The sequence below is a fragment of the Fringilla coelebs genome (genome assembly GCF_963513975.1).
Source record: "Fringilla coelebs genome assembly, chromosome: 1".
Taxonomy (NCBI): Eukaryota; Metazoa; Chordata; class Aves; order Passeriformes; family Fringillidae; genus Fringilla; species Fringilla coelebs.
Window position 1 is genome coordinate 138,778,905 of NC_140028.1, and position 17,972 is coordinate 138,796,876.

General features: G+C 39.1%; 1 protein-coding gene across 2 annotated transcripts in view; it reads right to left on the reverse strand.

Annotated features, from left to right (window-relative positions):
- Positions 1-17,677, reverse strand: part of KIF5B (kinesin family member 5B) — a 34,067-nt gene extending 16,390 nt beyond the window's left edge. For both annotated transcript variants that reach the window (XM_084223061.1, XM_084223060.1), the window contains exons 1-11: positions 17,321-17,677; positions 9,939-10,026; positions 8,298-8,371; positions 7,777-7,881; positions 7,325-7,373; positions 6,964-7,019; positions 6,763-6,850; positions 5,233-5,357; positions 3,635-3,739; positions 3,130-3,275; positions 1,224-1,372 (exon numbers count right to left, since the gene is read on the reverse strand). In XM_084223061.1, the coding sequence (XP_084079187.1) occupies positions 1,224-1,372; positions 3,130-3,275; positions 3,635-3,739; positions 5,233-5,357; positions 6,763-6,850; positions 6,964-7,019; positions 7,325-7,373; positions 7,777-7,881; positions 8,298-8,371; positions 9,939-10,026; positions 17,321-17,446 (1,111 nt within the window). In that variant the 5' untranslated portion in view covers positions 17,447-17,677. The remainder of the gene's footprint in view (positions 1-1,223; positions 1,373-3,129; positions 3,276-3,634; positions 3,740-5,232; positions 5,358-6,762; positions 6,851-6,963; positions 7,020-7,324; positions 7,374-7,776; positions 7,882-8,297; positions 8,372-9,938; positions 10,027-17,320) is intronic.
- Positions 17,678-17,972: the final 295 nt, after the last annotated feature.

A 17,972-nucleotide genomic window follows, 5' to 3' on the forward strand; every position in this document is an offset into this window, starting at 1 on the left:
CAAACTATTTCCTACTTACCACAAAACATTCTATTTCACCCAGTTACTCTGCTATGAGCTCCAAACTTCACATCAAACCTTAGCTTCTAAAAAGCCACCTAACTTTCCCAGAAGACATAGAACTCTCTGTCTCCAATGGCACTGTTTTACTAGGTAGCCACAGTTACTTTTACACTGCTCTGCTTCTAATTTCAAATCTTTTCAGTTACTCTTTTATCCTTTTATGTTCGTAAAGATTTTTCTGATGAGAACGCTAACTTTACAGAGAAGAAGACAGAACAAGCCAAGGCACTTCTCTGGTAAATTAAACTGAATTCCTTAGTGCTTTATTCAAAACATTTCACGCAGTCCTTGGAAGGTATAGGCTCTTTCCAACACTCCAGTATCTCATGTTAAGTATAGTTCTTTCAGAATATTGACATTTCAGGGGTGGCCTCATATCAGCTCTACGAAACAATAAAAAAACCCCAACAAAAACCAAAAAACCCCCAACATCCTACCAAACCTATTTCAGCAAACCCATTATTTTTCAGATTTGTATCAGGATGTGGTGCAGTTGTCAGATTGCAAAATCATCTTCTACAGCTGCTAAACTCCAGAGTATATCTGCATGACCTACGTTCTCTCTTCCTGAATTTATGGCTTCACTATTAACTTGCAATTTGCCAGCAACTTGAACTGATAAGAAGTTAATCATTCAAGAAGAATTAACAGGCACATATTTGTTACTGTCAGCAACTTTGGGGTTTGGGTGGGTTTTTTGCCTACTCACATGTTCGTGTTTTAAATGAGGGCAAGATCTTAAGATATTCTTTTGAATCAGAAAACTAAAACAGAGGAAAGATTTTACTTAGTTTCTGTACTTACAAATAATATCAGTTTTTTGTCCCCCAAAATTAATTTGGACTAGTAACTAGTAGAAGTACTAGTAGAAGTAACTACTAGTAAGGACTAGTAAGTAACTAGTCCTGGTAGAAAACCAAGTGTTGAACAATCTAACAGGAATACACTTTCAGACATTTTTGTCATAACATGATTATTAGAAGTTATTTCAGTTGCAATAAAGTGAAAAATATATTCCAAAGCTGACTTACTACTGCAGCTTTAACATCCCTATTACTGCCTTCTATAGTGCTCTTAGCTATTTCTGGTAGCCTGAAGACTAACTCAGTGTGTGTTGTCTTGCCCAAAGTTTGCAGAATAATAATAAAACTGCATCTCACCATTCCTCCATCTGTTGAGCTCATTTTCCAGCCACTGTATGGTGTTACGTAGAGTCTTGTTTTTCTCTTTTTCCTTCTCATATTTTTTCTTCCACTGTTCTGCAGTGAGCTCCACATTGACACAGACCGTGTTCTTAATGGTCTTTGCTCTACACAGAGAAAGCAAAAAGCTCTGAAACTTCAGTTTTAAAGAAAGGGATCAAAGGTTACTCAATACATATTCACATATCACTAGTGAAAACAAACATTCCCACCTCTTCCAAAACCTTATTTCTATTTTCTGTCAAGTTACTATTCTTTCAATTGGATTGACACAACTGTTGAAGGACAGAGCAACACAAATTTCTGAGAAAAGCTGAGAAATCTCAAGCTGATTGAGTTGGAAAAATTAAGCTGCATATCTTCATCTGCAAGAACTGAGGTCAGGACAGCTGTACACAGTTTTGAACAAAGGACAGTATTCCCCATCTAGCAAACACTGTCCAATGGAGAAGACACTTCTAGCACGCAAACCATCTGGCTTACCTAAGAAACAGCTCATTTCAACCAAAACGTCTAGTCACTAGATCTCCACTAACCAAAAAGGTGTTTACTTAGATAACGGCAGACGTGAGTCTGCATTCCGGTGAATTCCATTAAATTATGTTTGGAGGCAGGCACTGATAACATATTCACCAAGTAATGTATGGTTTTTCACTATAGTGCCATACCTCACTTATCTCAGTAATTTTCCTGTTTGGTCTTCTACTACTGAATATCCCACTCCAAAATTCAGAACAGGAAAAAAGCTTAATGGCAGTTAAACATCTCTCTTGCCCTGCATTGACTCCAATGAGGACCCTTCTGCAAAATCTTAGGGAGACATTACTACTAAAATAGATATGATTTTCTACTATGTTATATGAATATTACATAGCCTTTAGTTACTACAGCTGAGGGCTTCAGCATAAATTTGATATCCCTAGGAAGCTGAATCATTACACTGGACTAACTGTGGCTGAGACAGGAATGCACTCTGTTAATTCCTGAAAACATCAAGAGCACAAGTTAGTGAAACTACTAGCTGCAGCTGGTAGACACTTTGCAGTAGCTCATTCACTAAATGATAAAAGGAAAAGACCTCCTACCTTCTAAAAAGAAACCAAAAACCTCCACTACTGCAGAATGAAGTCATTACTCCATGCTCACTAACTATTCATATTCTGCCAGATTTCTAATCTGGTCTCTTTTCCATAATACAGAACTTCTCAGAGAAGACCAATAGGAAACTATCTCGTTGGACTAAAGTGGCAGAGGTACTAACATCAAAGACCAGATGGACTAGCAAAACATTGACTGGTTTTGGAATGTGCTCCACTAAATGGTGCTATTGAATCTAGTGGTCAGGAACTGGAGTATAACAAAGCAGCAACAATAATACAATGGTAAAGAAAAACTACCTAACAAAGTACCTAACTGGAAATGAGTATGTATAAATTCAGTTGCAAATGGCACTGAATTTATTTATCATTTCAAAGTTTACTGGAGTGTTAGATACAGACTAGAGAACAGGCTCTCCTGGCAAATAAAGGATTCAACTTACCAGGAGAGAGCTCCTTCCTGCCTTCTTCCTACCTACTTTAGGGAGGGCAGGGGACAGGGAAGTACTTGAAGCCCTTCAAGATTATCATTAAACCACAATTTGAACAAAATTATATACTTCTTCTGAAAATACAGTCTTCGGGATCCTGGCTGGTTTAAGGATGTATATATATTATGACACAAGACAGACCACAACACTTAGGCAGGTATACACAAGAATTACAGAAAGAAAGTAAACACTGTAATTAACCTGGTTCAGGAATCTTAATAGAGCTACTTACTTATTTCTCATTCTGTATTTATTCCTATTAAGTCATGTACTCACCTTTGGCCGAACAGAAGTGTAGATTTAGTTTCAGACTCATTGTAAGAAGATGGAGAACAGCAAATGACAATAGTGGTTCTGCAATTACCCCCTAGTGAATCTTGAAGGATTCTGGTCATTTTGCTATCACGATATGGAACATATGTCTACCAAGGAAGAGGTTAAATGATCAGTCACAGGTTTTCAGACACATTTGCTGAAATAAGAACTACACTTTTGCTAGGTATGACCTCATTAGAAAGACTGAATGAAGATGCACGGAATGACAAAATTGTATTCTATGTTTGGTAACCATTAGAGCACGAGGAAACTTTCAGTATGATGCTCAGGTCCCTCAGCATCAAATGTAACTTACTAATCTTTACTGTCAATACAGTACAGGAGTAATGGCCACCTGCAATGCACTGGCTCATATCACTGAGATCAGTAAGAATTTCTGCACAGTATGTTCAGAGATGCAAGCTTTTAACCTCTAAGTAATAAAAAGACAAAACAGAACACTTACACTGCTTTCAGCCAGGGCTGAGATGACATTTCCAAGAGCAGACAAAGACTTGTTGATGTTCTTGGCCTCATCCAGCACAGCACCTTCTGCTCCAGTTTTACTAACCTATACAATATTTCAGGACATTACTAAATGCATCTTCAAAACATACCTTAAAAATTTAAGAGAAAACTTACGTAATTTCCCCACTTACAAGTCAGTCTCCCTGACTTTATGAGGTACACATGAGCCAACTCTTAGCCAAACTTTCCCCAATTCATTATCAATTTCTCATTCAAACCTCAGGGTCTGAAGACATTTCTCATGTTTTTAACTGAAGTGAATATTTTCCCTGCAAAGTACACCTTTTGTAGCAGATAAATGTAACTTCTGTCAAATTATCAACTTCTGTCAAATTATCAACTTCAAAAGTTTTTAGAAGTCTGTAAAAAAAGATTCATTCCTTAAAAATAAATAAGCATTATAGATAGTTTGTCCAGAGATCATCCTTAAAACCAAACTACCTCTCCCCCTTAAAAACCCTAACAAAACAAACTATAAAACCCAAACCACATACCACTACTACCCCTGGAAAATACAGCAGAAAATCTTCACAAGCATAAATCTGTGAGAACAGATTTTAGAGACAGAATCTGACCTACATGAGTGCTCTAGGAACTTAAATAGGCAGCAGAAACATGAAAAAATCTGACCTGATGCCATTCTATCTACCTTGCCTCTTTTGCCTCAGGGGTTGAATTTGACTTACAGTTCCATAGCATTCCCTTTACTATTTCCACCCAGCTGTGACCATGACTACAATGAAACAATTCTACTTTCTTGTGTATAAACCAATACAAGCCATTAGAAAACTCCATGCATTTCAAAGGGACTGGGGAAATGCACCAATGTAAAGTTTGAAACAAACACTGAAAAAAACTACAGAGAAAGGAGATCTGCAACCCAGCTCTCTTCCTTAAAAAAAAAAAAAAAAAAAAAGACTTTGACTAAAGAAACGCGTTTCAAAATAAATATACGATCAGAGACAACAATAAGGTCATAGAACAATGATGTAAGAAAAAACAACAGCAAGCAGAAATGTCTGAAAAAACTGGAGGTAAAGACAGGGATAAACCCAGAAGCAAAGATGAAAAGAATGTCAGAAATCCAGCTTTCAGAAGACTAATTACAGTATGTATTTCCTTCTCTACTTTAAGCTACTGATATAGGAAAGCAAGCTGTCAGCTAATGTTAATCAGATTTTCAAATTAAGAAACTTGGTATCACTACATAAGAAAATCCAGATATTCCACAACCATAAAACTTGATTCCTGTACCTGGTTAACCCACACATCTGTAGCGCTTTTTTTTTTTTGCACACTCAGATACTGAAACTGAACTTTACCCTCTTTCCCCACCCTAGTCTAGATTTACAAATCCTCACTTGCAGAAATGTGGATCAGCTTAAAGCGTCTAACAGCCAAGCCTGCCTAGGATTCAGAAACCATATTTCAACATCAAAATTTACACACCTCAGAGATGACAATTGAACCATGTAAAAATACTTGACTGTACATAAAAAACATAGTTTCAGAGTAGAAAGAGAAACTTATAATTACCTTCTCACTACCTGCCAAGTCCACAAGGTAAAGTTTTCCACTTAGTTTCTGTTCTGTTTGAGTATTCTCTTGTTTTACATTAATAAGAAAAATACTATGACTTCGGGAGCTGTGTTCATTCATATCTATAATTCAAAATAAACACATCAAAAAGATTTGTACAATCAGTCTCACTTAAAACAACACCTCCCCACAGTGCAGCAAGAGATCCAAAGCTAATGAATCTGTATAGTGTAATCTCTCAATGACAGCAGACCTAGAGGCAGCAAAACCAATGGTATCATCTAATTGGGTAAGAAAGATCCAGTTTTCCCTTGGGCTCCTATTAATATCACATAAGTTCACTCATCAGGTTTGCTAGCTTGTCAACCATGGATTTCACACATTAATTTACTTTATTAGAACAGAAGGTGTATTTAGTTCTTGATAGGAGAGTCTTTTGAGGATTTCCTGTGTACCCCATTTTATCCTTCTCTGTAAATTTTAAGCAGCCACAGACTTTCATTCCTGTCTTGTACTGTCCCCTCTGTTGTGAAACATTAAGAGAAAACAACACGTGTTGAATCTAAAGTATTATTTTAATCCAGTAACAAAATTTAACTTGAATGAGAACATCTGGCAATTTCTTCTTCCTTTTAAGTATAAATCTCTCATAGCTCTAAAAGTACTAGCTTACTGATGTTAAAGAAGCAGAACACAAAATAATATTCTATTCAAATTTTCTTAGTGCAGTCCCCACTTGAACCTTTTTACTCAGGAGAAATGAAGCAAAACCCCAAGACTGAAACATTCCTTAAAAGGAACATATTATTTTTGGTTTTGATCCTTAACCTAAGAAATGAGAAGAAAATGCTTATATTTTCTTAATGACTGTATAATCTCTTCCTGAATAAAGAACTAAACACAGGAAGATTGTGAAACATCCTGAAATTGGCTCAGAGACTTCTGACAGTCACCTCAGTTGCTAAGAGCTCAAGTCTTACTTTGCACACACCTACATCTTCCTTTGTCTTCTCTAATCCCTCTGTCATTTCCAATTCCTGCTTTTTGTGGGAATTTGGAGACCTATGGCATAGCTCCTTGCAACTCAGTTGCATGCTACAGCCAAAAATCTTGGGATGCTGTTTAAATCTGCAGCAGGTCTGGATTCAGATCAGCTGCTCTTAGAATATGCAACAGAATGATCAAACTGTGGATGAGCCACACTTACAGACTTCTAGGTTAATTGAAACAAATTCCACAAACTGTGATTTTGCACTATTCCCAAAGCAGAACAACTCCTTTTTTTCCAGTGATGCATAGTTCCTCACTGATTACTTACTTTGTCCTTTCAATCCCAGTCTAAGCAACATGATCTAACCAGAAATTAACTGAAATACTTGTTTATGAAAGACATTCTGAAACTGCTTATGCCAGACTCTTTCAAACACCTGAATTATTTAGCTCGCTATCTGGGCCTTCCCTCCTTTTTTAAGGCATACCAGAAGCAAATAGATAAATCACTAAAAGGAAACAGCAGATGATACTTACTTGTAACTGCTACATGTCGATTTGATTTTCCTTCATCTATAGTATCCATAACTTCTTCTGGACTACATACAAAACGCTCTGTGCAACCCTTTGGAAAAAAAAAAATGGAGATTGTGAAAAATAATACCACATAAACAAGGCACAAGCAAATGGTGCACACCAGAGGAGTGCAAGATGAAAATACATCAGACTGATGCTCACCTTTACATAAGGAACTCTATTTTTGTCCTCATGAACAGAAAGATTGGTCTTTGAAACTGGAAGAGAAAACATTCAAAGGCTAAGGCAAAACTGAATGAGAGCACTGCATACAATCCATGCCCGAGTCATAAACGTTACCTCTCAGCAACATATACATAGCAAAACAACAAAAACAACATATAACAAAGCACCACCACTGCAACTTTAGTAATATATAGATGGGCTCCATGCTTTCCCATTATGATTTACCTTTCTCATGCAAAGTTATTAGGACAATGAATACATAAGTAACATAAAGGGTTTTTTAATATGTTCCTCCAGAATAACTTATTTTATAGTTCAATACAAATAAAAGTCTTACCATCCAAAAGGTCCCTTATTTTATCCAAATATATTTCAAAATATGACACCTAGAAGTAAGCAGAGGAAAAGGGATACATCAGAAGGCAAAAACGCTTTGCTTCTGGATCACAAGGATTCAGCATGATTACTATGACCTCCCACATAACACTATATCCAGCTCAAGTTCTTAAGGCTGAATTAAAATGTATCTTTAAGAAGAAACTGTTTTGATCAGAAGTTTCAATCACTATCAGCACTGCCACAGGTTATCAGCATAGTTTCCATCAATGTTGAATGGAACAAAAGAAAGCTTTAACATAACGCTACTTTAGGAAAAATCAGTTACTTCAGTAATAACTCAGGTTATGAGGTTTCCAAGTTACAGGCATTTGAAACAGATACAGAATATCCATTCACACACAGACTACCTTTAAATTTTAATACAGATTAAAGTAAAAATGAAAAGTTTACCTTAATATGAAACTCAAGATTCTCATCCATGGAGTAAATATAATTAAAAATATCTTGCACTATTCTTGGAATAATGCCCATTCCATCTGGGTCATGAAGCTTCCCCTTAACAGAAAAAGATAGAATATAACAAAAAATTCATACTCAATCCAGCATTACAAACAGTATTCAAACACAAAACATCTGGTTCAGTTTAACAGACAAAATGCTGACAGGTATGATGCACTTACTCCATGAAGTAAAGTGAGCCCCACAGTTCCCCAAAAGTAAAAAGAACAGCCTCAGAACTCTCCCAAACTACAACTGAAATGATGCTATTGATATTATTCCCGTGTTTTTCATCCTGCTACTGATTGGGAAAAAAACCCCACACTGCCATTCTCAGTCCTAAAAAAAAATAATGGGCTATCAAAATGTTGCAAGAAGAAAACAAGCTAACATCTTATTTCTACAAAGCTAAGACTATTGTGATGAAAAGACATGACAGCAACAGAAAGAGAAAATAATTTTAACATTCTTACTTCCATAGTGTGTGTCTTTCCAGATGATGTTTGCCCATAAGCAAATATTGTACCATTGTATCCCTCAAGTACATCTAAAGGGAAAGAGTATTTTCATTAGTGTTCATTTCCTTCTTCTAAGATAACTTCAACTAAATAGAATGCAAGCAAGCAGGTCCTAAAATGGCCAGCAAGTTAAATCACTCAATGTCAGGGAACGTTGTGCTAGAGTTAGGGGGAGGGAGATTGTTCCTCCTTAAATATTTTAATGCATTTGGCCATCACTGATGGTGTCTTAGAAGTTCCTGTTTCTTCAACCAGAAATATCAGGACCTTACATTTAGGAACAAAAAGGAAATCAATACAATTGCCAGGCTGAACAGATTGCCTTTGATATCTCAGAAGAACCCAAACAGGAGAACACCATCATATTTTCTGCCTTCAGAAAAGTTTAATTGTCCAATTGTGATGAGAATAGGCAATGCCCTAAGGGTTGAACATCTTCCTCTTAGGCCATCAGCTTCGATTTCAAATTATGAATGAACCAAGCAAAGTTTTAGACTGAGGGGTGAGGGGCTGGTGAGCTGGCTTGTTTATGTGTAAGTTACTCTAGAATCACATTCTGCAAGCAAACTTTTATTTTCCAAAAACAAGCATGAGGAGATACTCCAAATGGGGAGGTCTTTGCCACTCCACCATACCTGTAAATCCATTTGTCTCACCACTAGAGCTCATTTGCCACTTGATGCAGCACAGGTGAGAAATGCTACACAGAGCTCAGAGGCTTACATGGCGAAAAGGGGCAGCATTACAATTCTTAGCTAAATTCAGTTTTCAAGGAGCAACCTTCTGACCTGAGCCTGATTATTATTTAACTAATTAAGGGGTTAAATACTTGCAGTAACATCAATTTCCCACAGCAATTTACTTTTCTAATGATGAAAAACACAGTATGTTTACCCAATATTGTGTTGGTATTAACTAATAGTTGGTATTTCAGGGATTTCTGACAAGGCTTTGTAAAGCTGTTTTGAAAGCTGGGTCAACTAGAACTTATTGATGCCCTCAAGAAGTGAAGCAATTTTATTTTTAGGGAACTAGCTAATTGCTTACTACAAAAATGTACTGTGGCATATTCTTCATTGTGACAACACTCGATTTTCTGAAGGTACTAGGCCAAATCTGAGAATTCAGTTTTGGAGAAACTGTACACCCTAGCATGCACAGCAATTACTCATATTTCACAATTTTCATTTCCTCTTGCATTCTTCCAAACAAACTTCTGTATGATGTTTCTCACCAGTAACTTTAGGAGGACATGGAGACAGTACATGACACATCTCAAACGTATTAGTAACAAATATTATGTTTAATTTCTGACAAATTGTTTTAAATTATCATTGCAGAGAACTGTAAAAAAACCCCTAAAACATAACAGGTAAATGTTACCAAATGTTGCAATCAACTGAAACAGCAGGTTTAATTAGAGCATTGACATAATTCATTAGCTCAACTACAGGATGACTGTATGGTGCTACAATCCATGTTGGCACTTATTAAACATTCCAAAGATAAAAGGCAGCAATACAAGTATTAGTTTTCAACACTGAAATCCACAGGAATATGAGATTTTCTTATGGTAAATTTGCTCTTCCACCTTACCTTTGACAATCTTTTTAGCACAGTCATTGTATACTTGTTCTTGTGATGTGTTTGACTGGAATACACGGTCAAATATATATGGCTTGGACTGTAAAAAAAACCCAACAAAATAGTTATCAAAAGATGCTGGAAAAGAGTTATCAAAAAATGCTGGAAGGTGTTTGTTAATAGTTCAGAAGTACTCTACACTGTCTCAGCCCAATCTTCTATTTTAAGCACTTGAAGACTGTTGTGTGGAAATCAGCTTAAATAGTGCTGCCTAAATCTTCACAGGCTTGCTTACAAGGAAGGCCTTGAATTAAATATATTTGGTTTCAAAGTATTATTTACATAGTTCTGCAAAACTGCTCTGCCACATGACCTCAAGTTACTTCACTTACAAGATAAGCCAATGCCTGGTCTGTACATCTAAGAACCCCTTATTTTTACCTACCCTGGCAGTAGGTTTAATCTGGTAAACTCAAATTATTAAAAACATACCTCATGACACAGAGTACCTGTCTTGGTAGAGTTTATTGAAAAAATCAAACCAAAAAGAAACATTCAACATAAACTATTGTGCCATATAAGACATCCTTAAAATAAAGCTCCCCAATAAGAATAAAAGGCAATACTGGGGAAGGAAACCTTTTACAAGACTCATTTTGGAAAAGACTACATGAAGAAGATCTGACAGAATTTTGAGAGGAATGCTGGTTATTGCTTTGTTTTAGAGGAGAGATTCTAACCATTCTAAGCAGCTGACAATCTACTGGGATATAAATGATTACTCTCGTCTTACAAAGCTCAAATTTTTTTATAGCCCTTTCAGAGCTTGATTTTGTAGGTAGCCAAGCAGATGGGCAAAGTTTACAAAAAACCTAAGTCAGTTAACACTGTTAAATGCCCCACAACTGTTAAGCGTTCCATTCTGCCTAAATTTAATTCAATATTATCCTCCCACAAGGATATTCTGGAATTGCCTCTCCGGCAAAGAAACAAGTATGGCTTCCATCTTTTACCCACCCACATTTGCCTTCCCTGGCCTGGCCTTCCATTTGTCTTCTAATAATATCTAGCACCATATGAAACAAAGCTTCTTTTAGACTAAACATATTTATCTGAGGCCTTGAAATTAGGTGGATGAGCGCTCTCTTCGAAAAATAATTACAGAGTTCACTGAATAAATATGTTCAGGAAACCACAAGACTCAGTAGGCAGAAACTGTCCCTAAGGGGCTGAAGTTTGTCAGAACACTTGTTTCACAGCAGGGAAAACACCACCCTCTTCCATTACTCATTTCAGCTTCAAAGACACCTCAAATCCCTATGTTCTACAGGTAGAATTGAGGCCGTTAGATACACCAGGAGGGAGACAACAAGTAACCCTGAGGCAAGAAAATGAAGACTGAGAACACATTACACAAAAAGGAAGATCCTGTAGAAAAGATGACACCATCTTTCTCACTAGCAGCTGTAGTTTCAATTAGCTTCCAATTTCACAGATATCAATCAGCTACACTACACACTGCAAGTCAGCTACACCACAAAACAATAATCAGCTTTTTTGTGCTACAGTGTGTATTTATATGCACTGAAATAATTCCATAGTGGAACTGAAAATCAAGCTGCAAGGCCTTCACTTGGGCAGTATTGCCTTTAATTGATCTTGCTTATTTATACAGTGAAAGCTACTAAGCACATGACCAATTTCAATTTCCCTGAAGTTAACAATTGCTACCAATATACAAAATTTAATAATTTTGGCCAAGAGAATCCTCACAAGGGGTCTTGTTGTCACTTGTCACTTCTCCATCCTTTGCATGTGGAAAGTGGAATATTTGCTCACATCCTCATTTTTTATCACACCTATGAAAATCCATACTAGTGGCATGTCCCTGCTCTATCATCACTGAGTCAGTATTTAATCAAGTAAGTTTAGACAAGCAGGTTCCAGGATAATTATGTTTTAAGAATGCAAATTACTCCCACTCAGTATGGTTTCACATGTTTGACATCTACAATGCTATGTCTTATCATTTCTCTTTACAGTCTACTTTCTGCAGTAAACAAAGCTAAAACAGTATTACATGGATTACCATGCCCTAGAATGTCTCCTCATTACCTTTAAGAGATTAATCAAGAAAGATTAAAGTGTCAGATATTTTTTCTGCACCAGATGCCTTTTCTTCCCCAAGCAGTAAACAATCAGATCTAATGATGAACCGAAGACACAAAAGGCCCAAGCAGCATTACTGACAGGGGTAGCAGCAGTGTCATTAACACAGCACAAGACTGCTTTGACACACCCCAGAAATTTTCAGAAACTGGTGCTCAAATTCTGGTAAAAATTTAATACATAAGGCCTTATAAGCAAGACATAAAATATCAAGCAACAAGGAGAACTTCTAACTTCCTCTCTGAGAATCTTTTAGTTCCTTGCCTAGCATTTCTTTTGTCTGTAGTCAACCACAAGACAACTGCAGCTCCCGCAGCTGCCTTGCACTTGAAGGGATGTGGTCTCACAGCAAAACTTTCCAAGTGCTCTCACAGCCTTCAGAAAGGTGCAGCAGCCAACATGATTCAGCAGTAGTTAAACTGAATCTTAATAAAAAGACAATGCTGAAGTACAGTACCATAGCTAACTTAAAGACTTGTTACCCATTATATAAAAGGATGCCCAGCCAATCCAAATGATACAAAATTTGGAGTACATGCGAGTGTCTGTGGAAAAGTTTTTTGCCAATATATCTATCCAGTGAAGACTACAGAAAAATCTGCAATCACAACTACACTGAAAACTTACATCAAAAGTCCAAGAAATACTAAAGGTTATTTCCATAGACGTAATTTTAAAAAACCCTTATTACTATTGCAACTTTCCATAAAGTGCAGAATTGGTTATTCATGAGATCACCTGAGTTTACCTTACTTCTTATGCACTGATATCTGCAGCAAAGTCAGCAGTAAAAAAAATCCACTTGAAAAATCAGTAGCATATTTTTCTGCCACAACACATGCAGAAGCTCTTGAATGTTTTTTGCTAGAATGGACAGTTAAAACAATGCTACAATACCTACCCACGCTCAGCCTATTCTTGGTGAAAGGTTAAAGTAGCACATAATGGGCTTACTTTGCCTTTAAGATCTGCATCTATATTAAAGAATGCTCTTCCCATCAGCACAAAATATGTTAAAAGATTTATCCAAAACGGAATAGTTTCTGGAAAGTATGATGTCAAATACCTGACTCACTTCTTCCTATTACTAAGCTAAGGTATTGCTGCTTTGACACACCTAATCAAGTCCAACACTGCCAATGGGTGAAAAGGCACAGCTACAAACTAGTATTTTAATTTCACGATAAAGAAAGAGGATTTTCTTCTTGTCTTAGCCCCATGCACACAAAAGTGCAGATGATGCAGAACAGTCAGTGAACCTCAGCTTTTGGTCCCCTTTTTCTTATTTCTGTGGAAGTACTGCAATTCAAGTATTAACTATTACAGCAGTTATTGTTTGCTATAGAATTACTAAAATATGTGATTTAAAACAATGTGACTAGAAACTCAATTTCCAGAATGAAAACAGAATATATTTGAACAAATGTTTCAGCCAAACTTTTTACTTTAGTAGAAAGGTTCTTCTAAAGAGAAAAGCAAGTACTGCTGTTTATAAAAATGGTCACTGAATTTTGGGACAAAAAAACCCAGCAAATATGAGCAAGGTGTTTCTACACAACTGGCACTTCAGCCAGGGAGAAAAGCTTTGCCTTGTTTACTCCTGTAAACAAGAATATTTCCTTTCTGTAAAATCATCACGCCACTGTCACCTGAAAAGCACCTTTGTTATTCAACATTTAATAGAATAAAGTGAGAAAAAGAAATAGAGGGTAACACAGGAATAACAGTATTATTTCAGCTAGAGATTGCAATTCCTGATTCATATTTATAGTTCCACTGTAGACCTGATGTCTTTTTCTTGTCTCTAATTAAACACTGCTTTCTTTCTGCATTAGCTAATAATAATAATAATAAAGTTACTTTAAAGAATGGATTTAATTTCTTGAATTTATACAGTCCAGTATAGCCTTCAGCATTTTTCTTTTGAAAAGCCTACTACTAAAAGCTGCAGTAGTAGAAGTGACCTTCATTACCTGATTTTAACAACTTTCTAACCTAGCCTTGTCTCATTTACAATCCAAGACTAGTTTAAAAGATAATGAAAAAGAAAGCCAAATGTCCCAAGCTCTTTCCAGGATCACAGGGGTACATCTTGAACAAATATGAAAATACAGACAAGTAGCCATGATTCTTTCCTGAAAGCCATACAAATAAGGAATGGACAATGATAGTTACTAAAAACCATTTGGACAATGAGGCATACTGCCCATTCCTGTGCACACCCATAAGGCCTCACCACCACAGCCACTGGATAGTGTTGCTTCTGGTTCAGGCTTCAGTTCCAAACCCCAGTGCAGTGTCACTGCATTCAGCAATGTATATCTTTTGGGTAGTTTTAAGATGAAGAAGACTAGATGTAGAAAGATTTTTAAAGAAGATCTATAGATACATTATGGAGAACTATAAAGCTAGTCAGCTGCAAGAAGTTTTATATTTGATAAAACAAAGGAGATAAACCCACATCAAACTGCTCTTCCTCCCTGTTCTATCTTACTCAAAAGCCTGAAATCCACTAGCAAATTGCTATCAATTTTCACATACGGGTACATTTCTAATGTTTAACATGAAAGTCATATAACAAGTAATCCTATCATCTGTTTTAACAAAATCCTTATCCTTAATTAACAGGAGAAGCCATTAGGAAAAAATAATTAATAGAATATTAAAATGGAAAGAAGCCACCTGCAATTAAAAAATTTAAAGCCCTTTACTAGTTAAAAAGTCTCACCCTCTGGAGAGAAAATACTTTGTTTCAGAGTCTGCTCTTTAAAGCAGACCGACACCAAATGTCCCCTCATACTGCTGTTACACACTAGCTACTGTAAAAACTATTATTTTATCTAACACAGATCAAAATGACTCACTCCTCCAGAAAGACAAGGATGACATTAACTTCATAGGAGCTAGGAAAAGAAGGGAAGACAGGTAGCTCAGAGATGACAGGGGAGTCAAACAAGGAGGAGAGTTTGGTTATAGCCACTGATTTTCCTCCCCACCCTCCTCCAGAGGAGTCAAATCTGCAGCCTGGGATCACCTCTGCTTCCGCTGCCTCCCAGTCTTCACCTCCCATCGACCATTACAGGCAACTCCCAAGCATTATTAACGCAGCCTCCACTGCTCCAGCCCCAAGCCACGCACCCACGGGAGGTGCAAGTCCTTCAAGCAGCTGAGGGAAGCAGCTATAAAAAACTAAAAGTGGCTCAATTACTGCTCAACAGGCAGCAACAAGGACAGAAACCAAAGAGCTGAGGTAACCAAACACACAGCTTATGAAGGAAGCCTTTTAGACACTGTTTCATGAGCACTGCTTCTGTTATCCTCCCCTGGGCAATTCTGCAACACACAGAAAGAAGTGGTGCCTGGCTACAGGCTCAGGTTAGAGGGTCCCTAAATTTGTAAAAACTCAGTCAAGCTATTAAAAACAAAACTACCAAACACAAGTTATTGTCAACAGTTTTAAAGATTCAAATAATAATTTTGAGGATACCAATCTTGTAGCCACCATTACAAAGACAAAATCAGAGAGTATCAAACCTTTATTCAAATTTTATGAAACAAGACACAAATACTGTCACTGCTACCCAATTCAATAATTCTAGGGGCATTTTTCCCCAAGTCAGACATAGCCAGTCCTGGATCCAGGACAACTGGGAAATTTGTTGTGATTTTTACCTAGGTGAAATAACCAAGGTACAGCTGGCAACACTAAACATCAATCCTAAGCAGAAAGCCCGACATGATCCCGCAGGAGCACACCATCAAATTGTTTACTCAGATACAGAACCACCTCAGCACAATCTACATTTTAGATTCAAAGTGCACCTAAAGAGTATTTAAAAAATATAAGCTTTCATTTATACCAGGGCTACTGAAAGAAAACTTATTTTTCAAGCCAGAACACATGAAGGTTTCTACACGAAACTGTGGATTATAAACAGACTATGCAGTGTCACAATGAATGGGTATTCACTGATTAAAGTGAGATTATCCACTCTAGTTAAATTTTCTATTTTCCAGGATTGGTTCCTGACTCAGAGTTTACCTGTACAACCTCAGCAAGAAGTGATGTACTCCAAGATAGTAACTTGCCAGCTGAAATGAGCCCAAATTACCTCATTTCACAGGCATGCTATTGTTCTTGTCATTCCAGACTCATGGAATTCCATATTTTATTGACAAATTCAGCCAAATATTATCAGACTAAAGCACTAGTATTTAATAACTCCTCTCACAAAAACGTATTTTATTAAATTGCCTCCTGCAACTTCAGATACTGTGCAAAAAACCTATTTTTGGTAGCTTCAAAAAACAAAACAAACCCCCAAAATTTTTAGACAGATAACTGGCCTCTAAGTTACTTTCAGCAAGAATCAGCAGTCTCTCATGAAATATATTTACACAAAAACACAAATTAAGAATTAACAAATACAAAACAAACATTGGGGCTAAACCGTGTTTGTACAACACCAACCAAACCAGGCAACAAACAACCATACTTTATTTTTATATTCCAGCTCCACTTTGTAGCTAGCTATGATCCACTGAAGAAAAAAGGAAAGGATTATCTTTACCCCTGCAACATCCCTATTGATTTTAACGGGCCTCATAACTTGCAAGGAGACTCCAGTTAAAATACATTCACGAACATGTAGTAAGGCAAACGGTCTGTTTATTCTGATTTAACAACAGCAGAAAAGAAGCTGTCAGTTGAAGACTGATGTACAGATCTTGAGCACTAATTCCCTGGAGCCTGCACGGTCGCTTCGCATTGCTTCCCCAGAACTCTCCGCAGACACTTATCGGGCGGCAGCTCCCACGCGTGCCTTTAGCAGTCACACACACGGCCGGGGGACACTGCGGGACTCGCCCTCACTCCGCACCTCGGCACTCGGCCCTTTGGCGGCAGCCTTTGTCACGGGTCTCCTGACCTGCCCCCACCGCCCTGTCCCCACAGCCTCACGCCGCTCTGCCCCCACCGCCTTCCATACCCAGACCAGCCCACCCCGCCCGCAGCCGTCCCTGCCCCCTTTCCCCTTCGCCTCGGTCTCCAAGGAGGCCGCTCCCCTTCCCGAGGCGTCCCCGCCCGCGGGCGCTCCCGAGCCCTCCCGCCTCACAGCGCGCCCATCCCCGCGGCGTCTGACCCCGCCGACCCGTGACACCCCCTGCCTCCCTGCCTCCCTCCCCCGCGGCGCTTCCCGCTTCTCCCGCCCGGGGCGGCCCCTCACCGCGATAACGACGGTGTCTTCGCCCTGGAACTTAGCGATGTACTTGTCGCCTCGGGCCACTTCGGACTCGTTGAGGGGCCTGAAGCGACACATCACTTTGATGTTACACTCCGCCGGGTCCGCCATCTTAGGCCACCGCCGCCTCCGGGGCGCTCAGCTCCGCCGCCGCCAGCTGCTGCCGCCGCACCGCCCGCGCCGGGGGTCTCGCAAGCCGCCGTGGCCGGGAAACCCGCGCCCGCCCCGGCAGGAGGGAAAAGGGAAGGGCTCCTTCCTGGCCGCCGCCGCCGCCTCCCGCTCTCACTTCCTCCCCAACATGGCACCGGCCATGGCGGCTGCGGCCGCGGGTCCCGCCCCGCCCCGCCGGTGGGGCGGGCGGGTGACGTCATCCACCGCAGCGCCCGCCCCGCCCCCAGTCCTGTCCTGTGCGCAGGCGCAGCACCGCCCCCGGGCGGGCGGGGCGGTGCCCGCGGGGCCGCCGGGGGCGCTGGCAGGGGCGGGGCTGCCTCAGGCGGGCGGGGCGGCCATGGCACCGCCCGGGGCCGCCGCTCCTGTCGCGGCGCGGCTGGATTCATGGGACCATAAACCCATAGAGCTGTAGAATTATAGAATCATGGAATCATCGAGGTTGGAAGAGACCCTTAAGAACATCAAG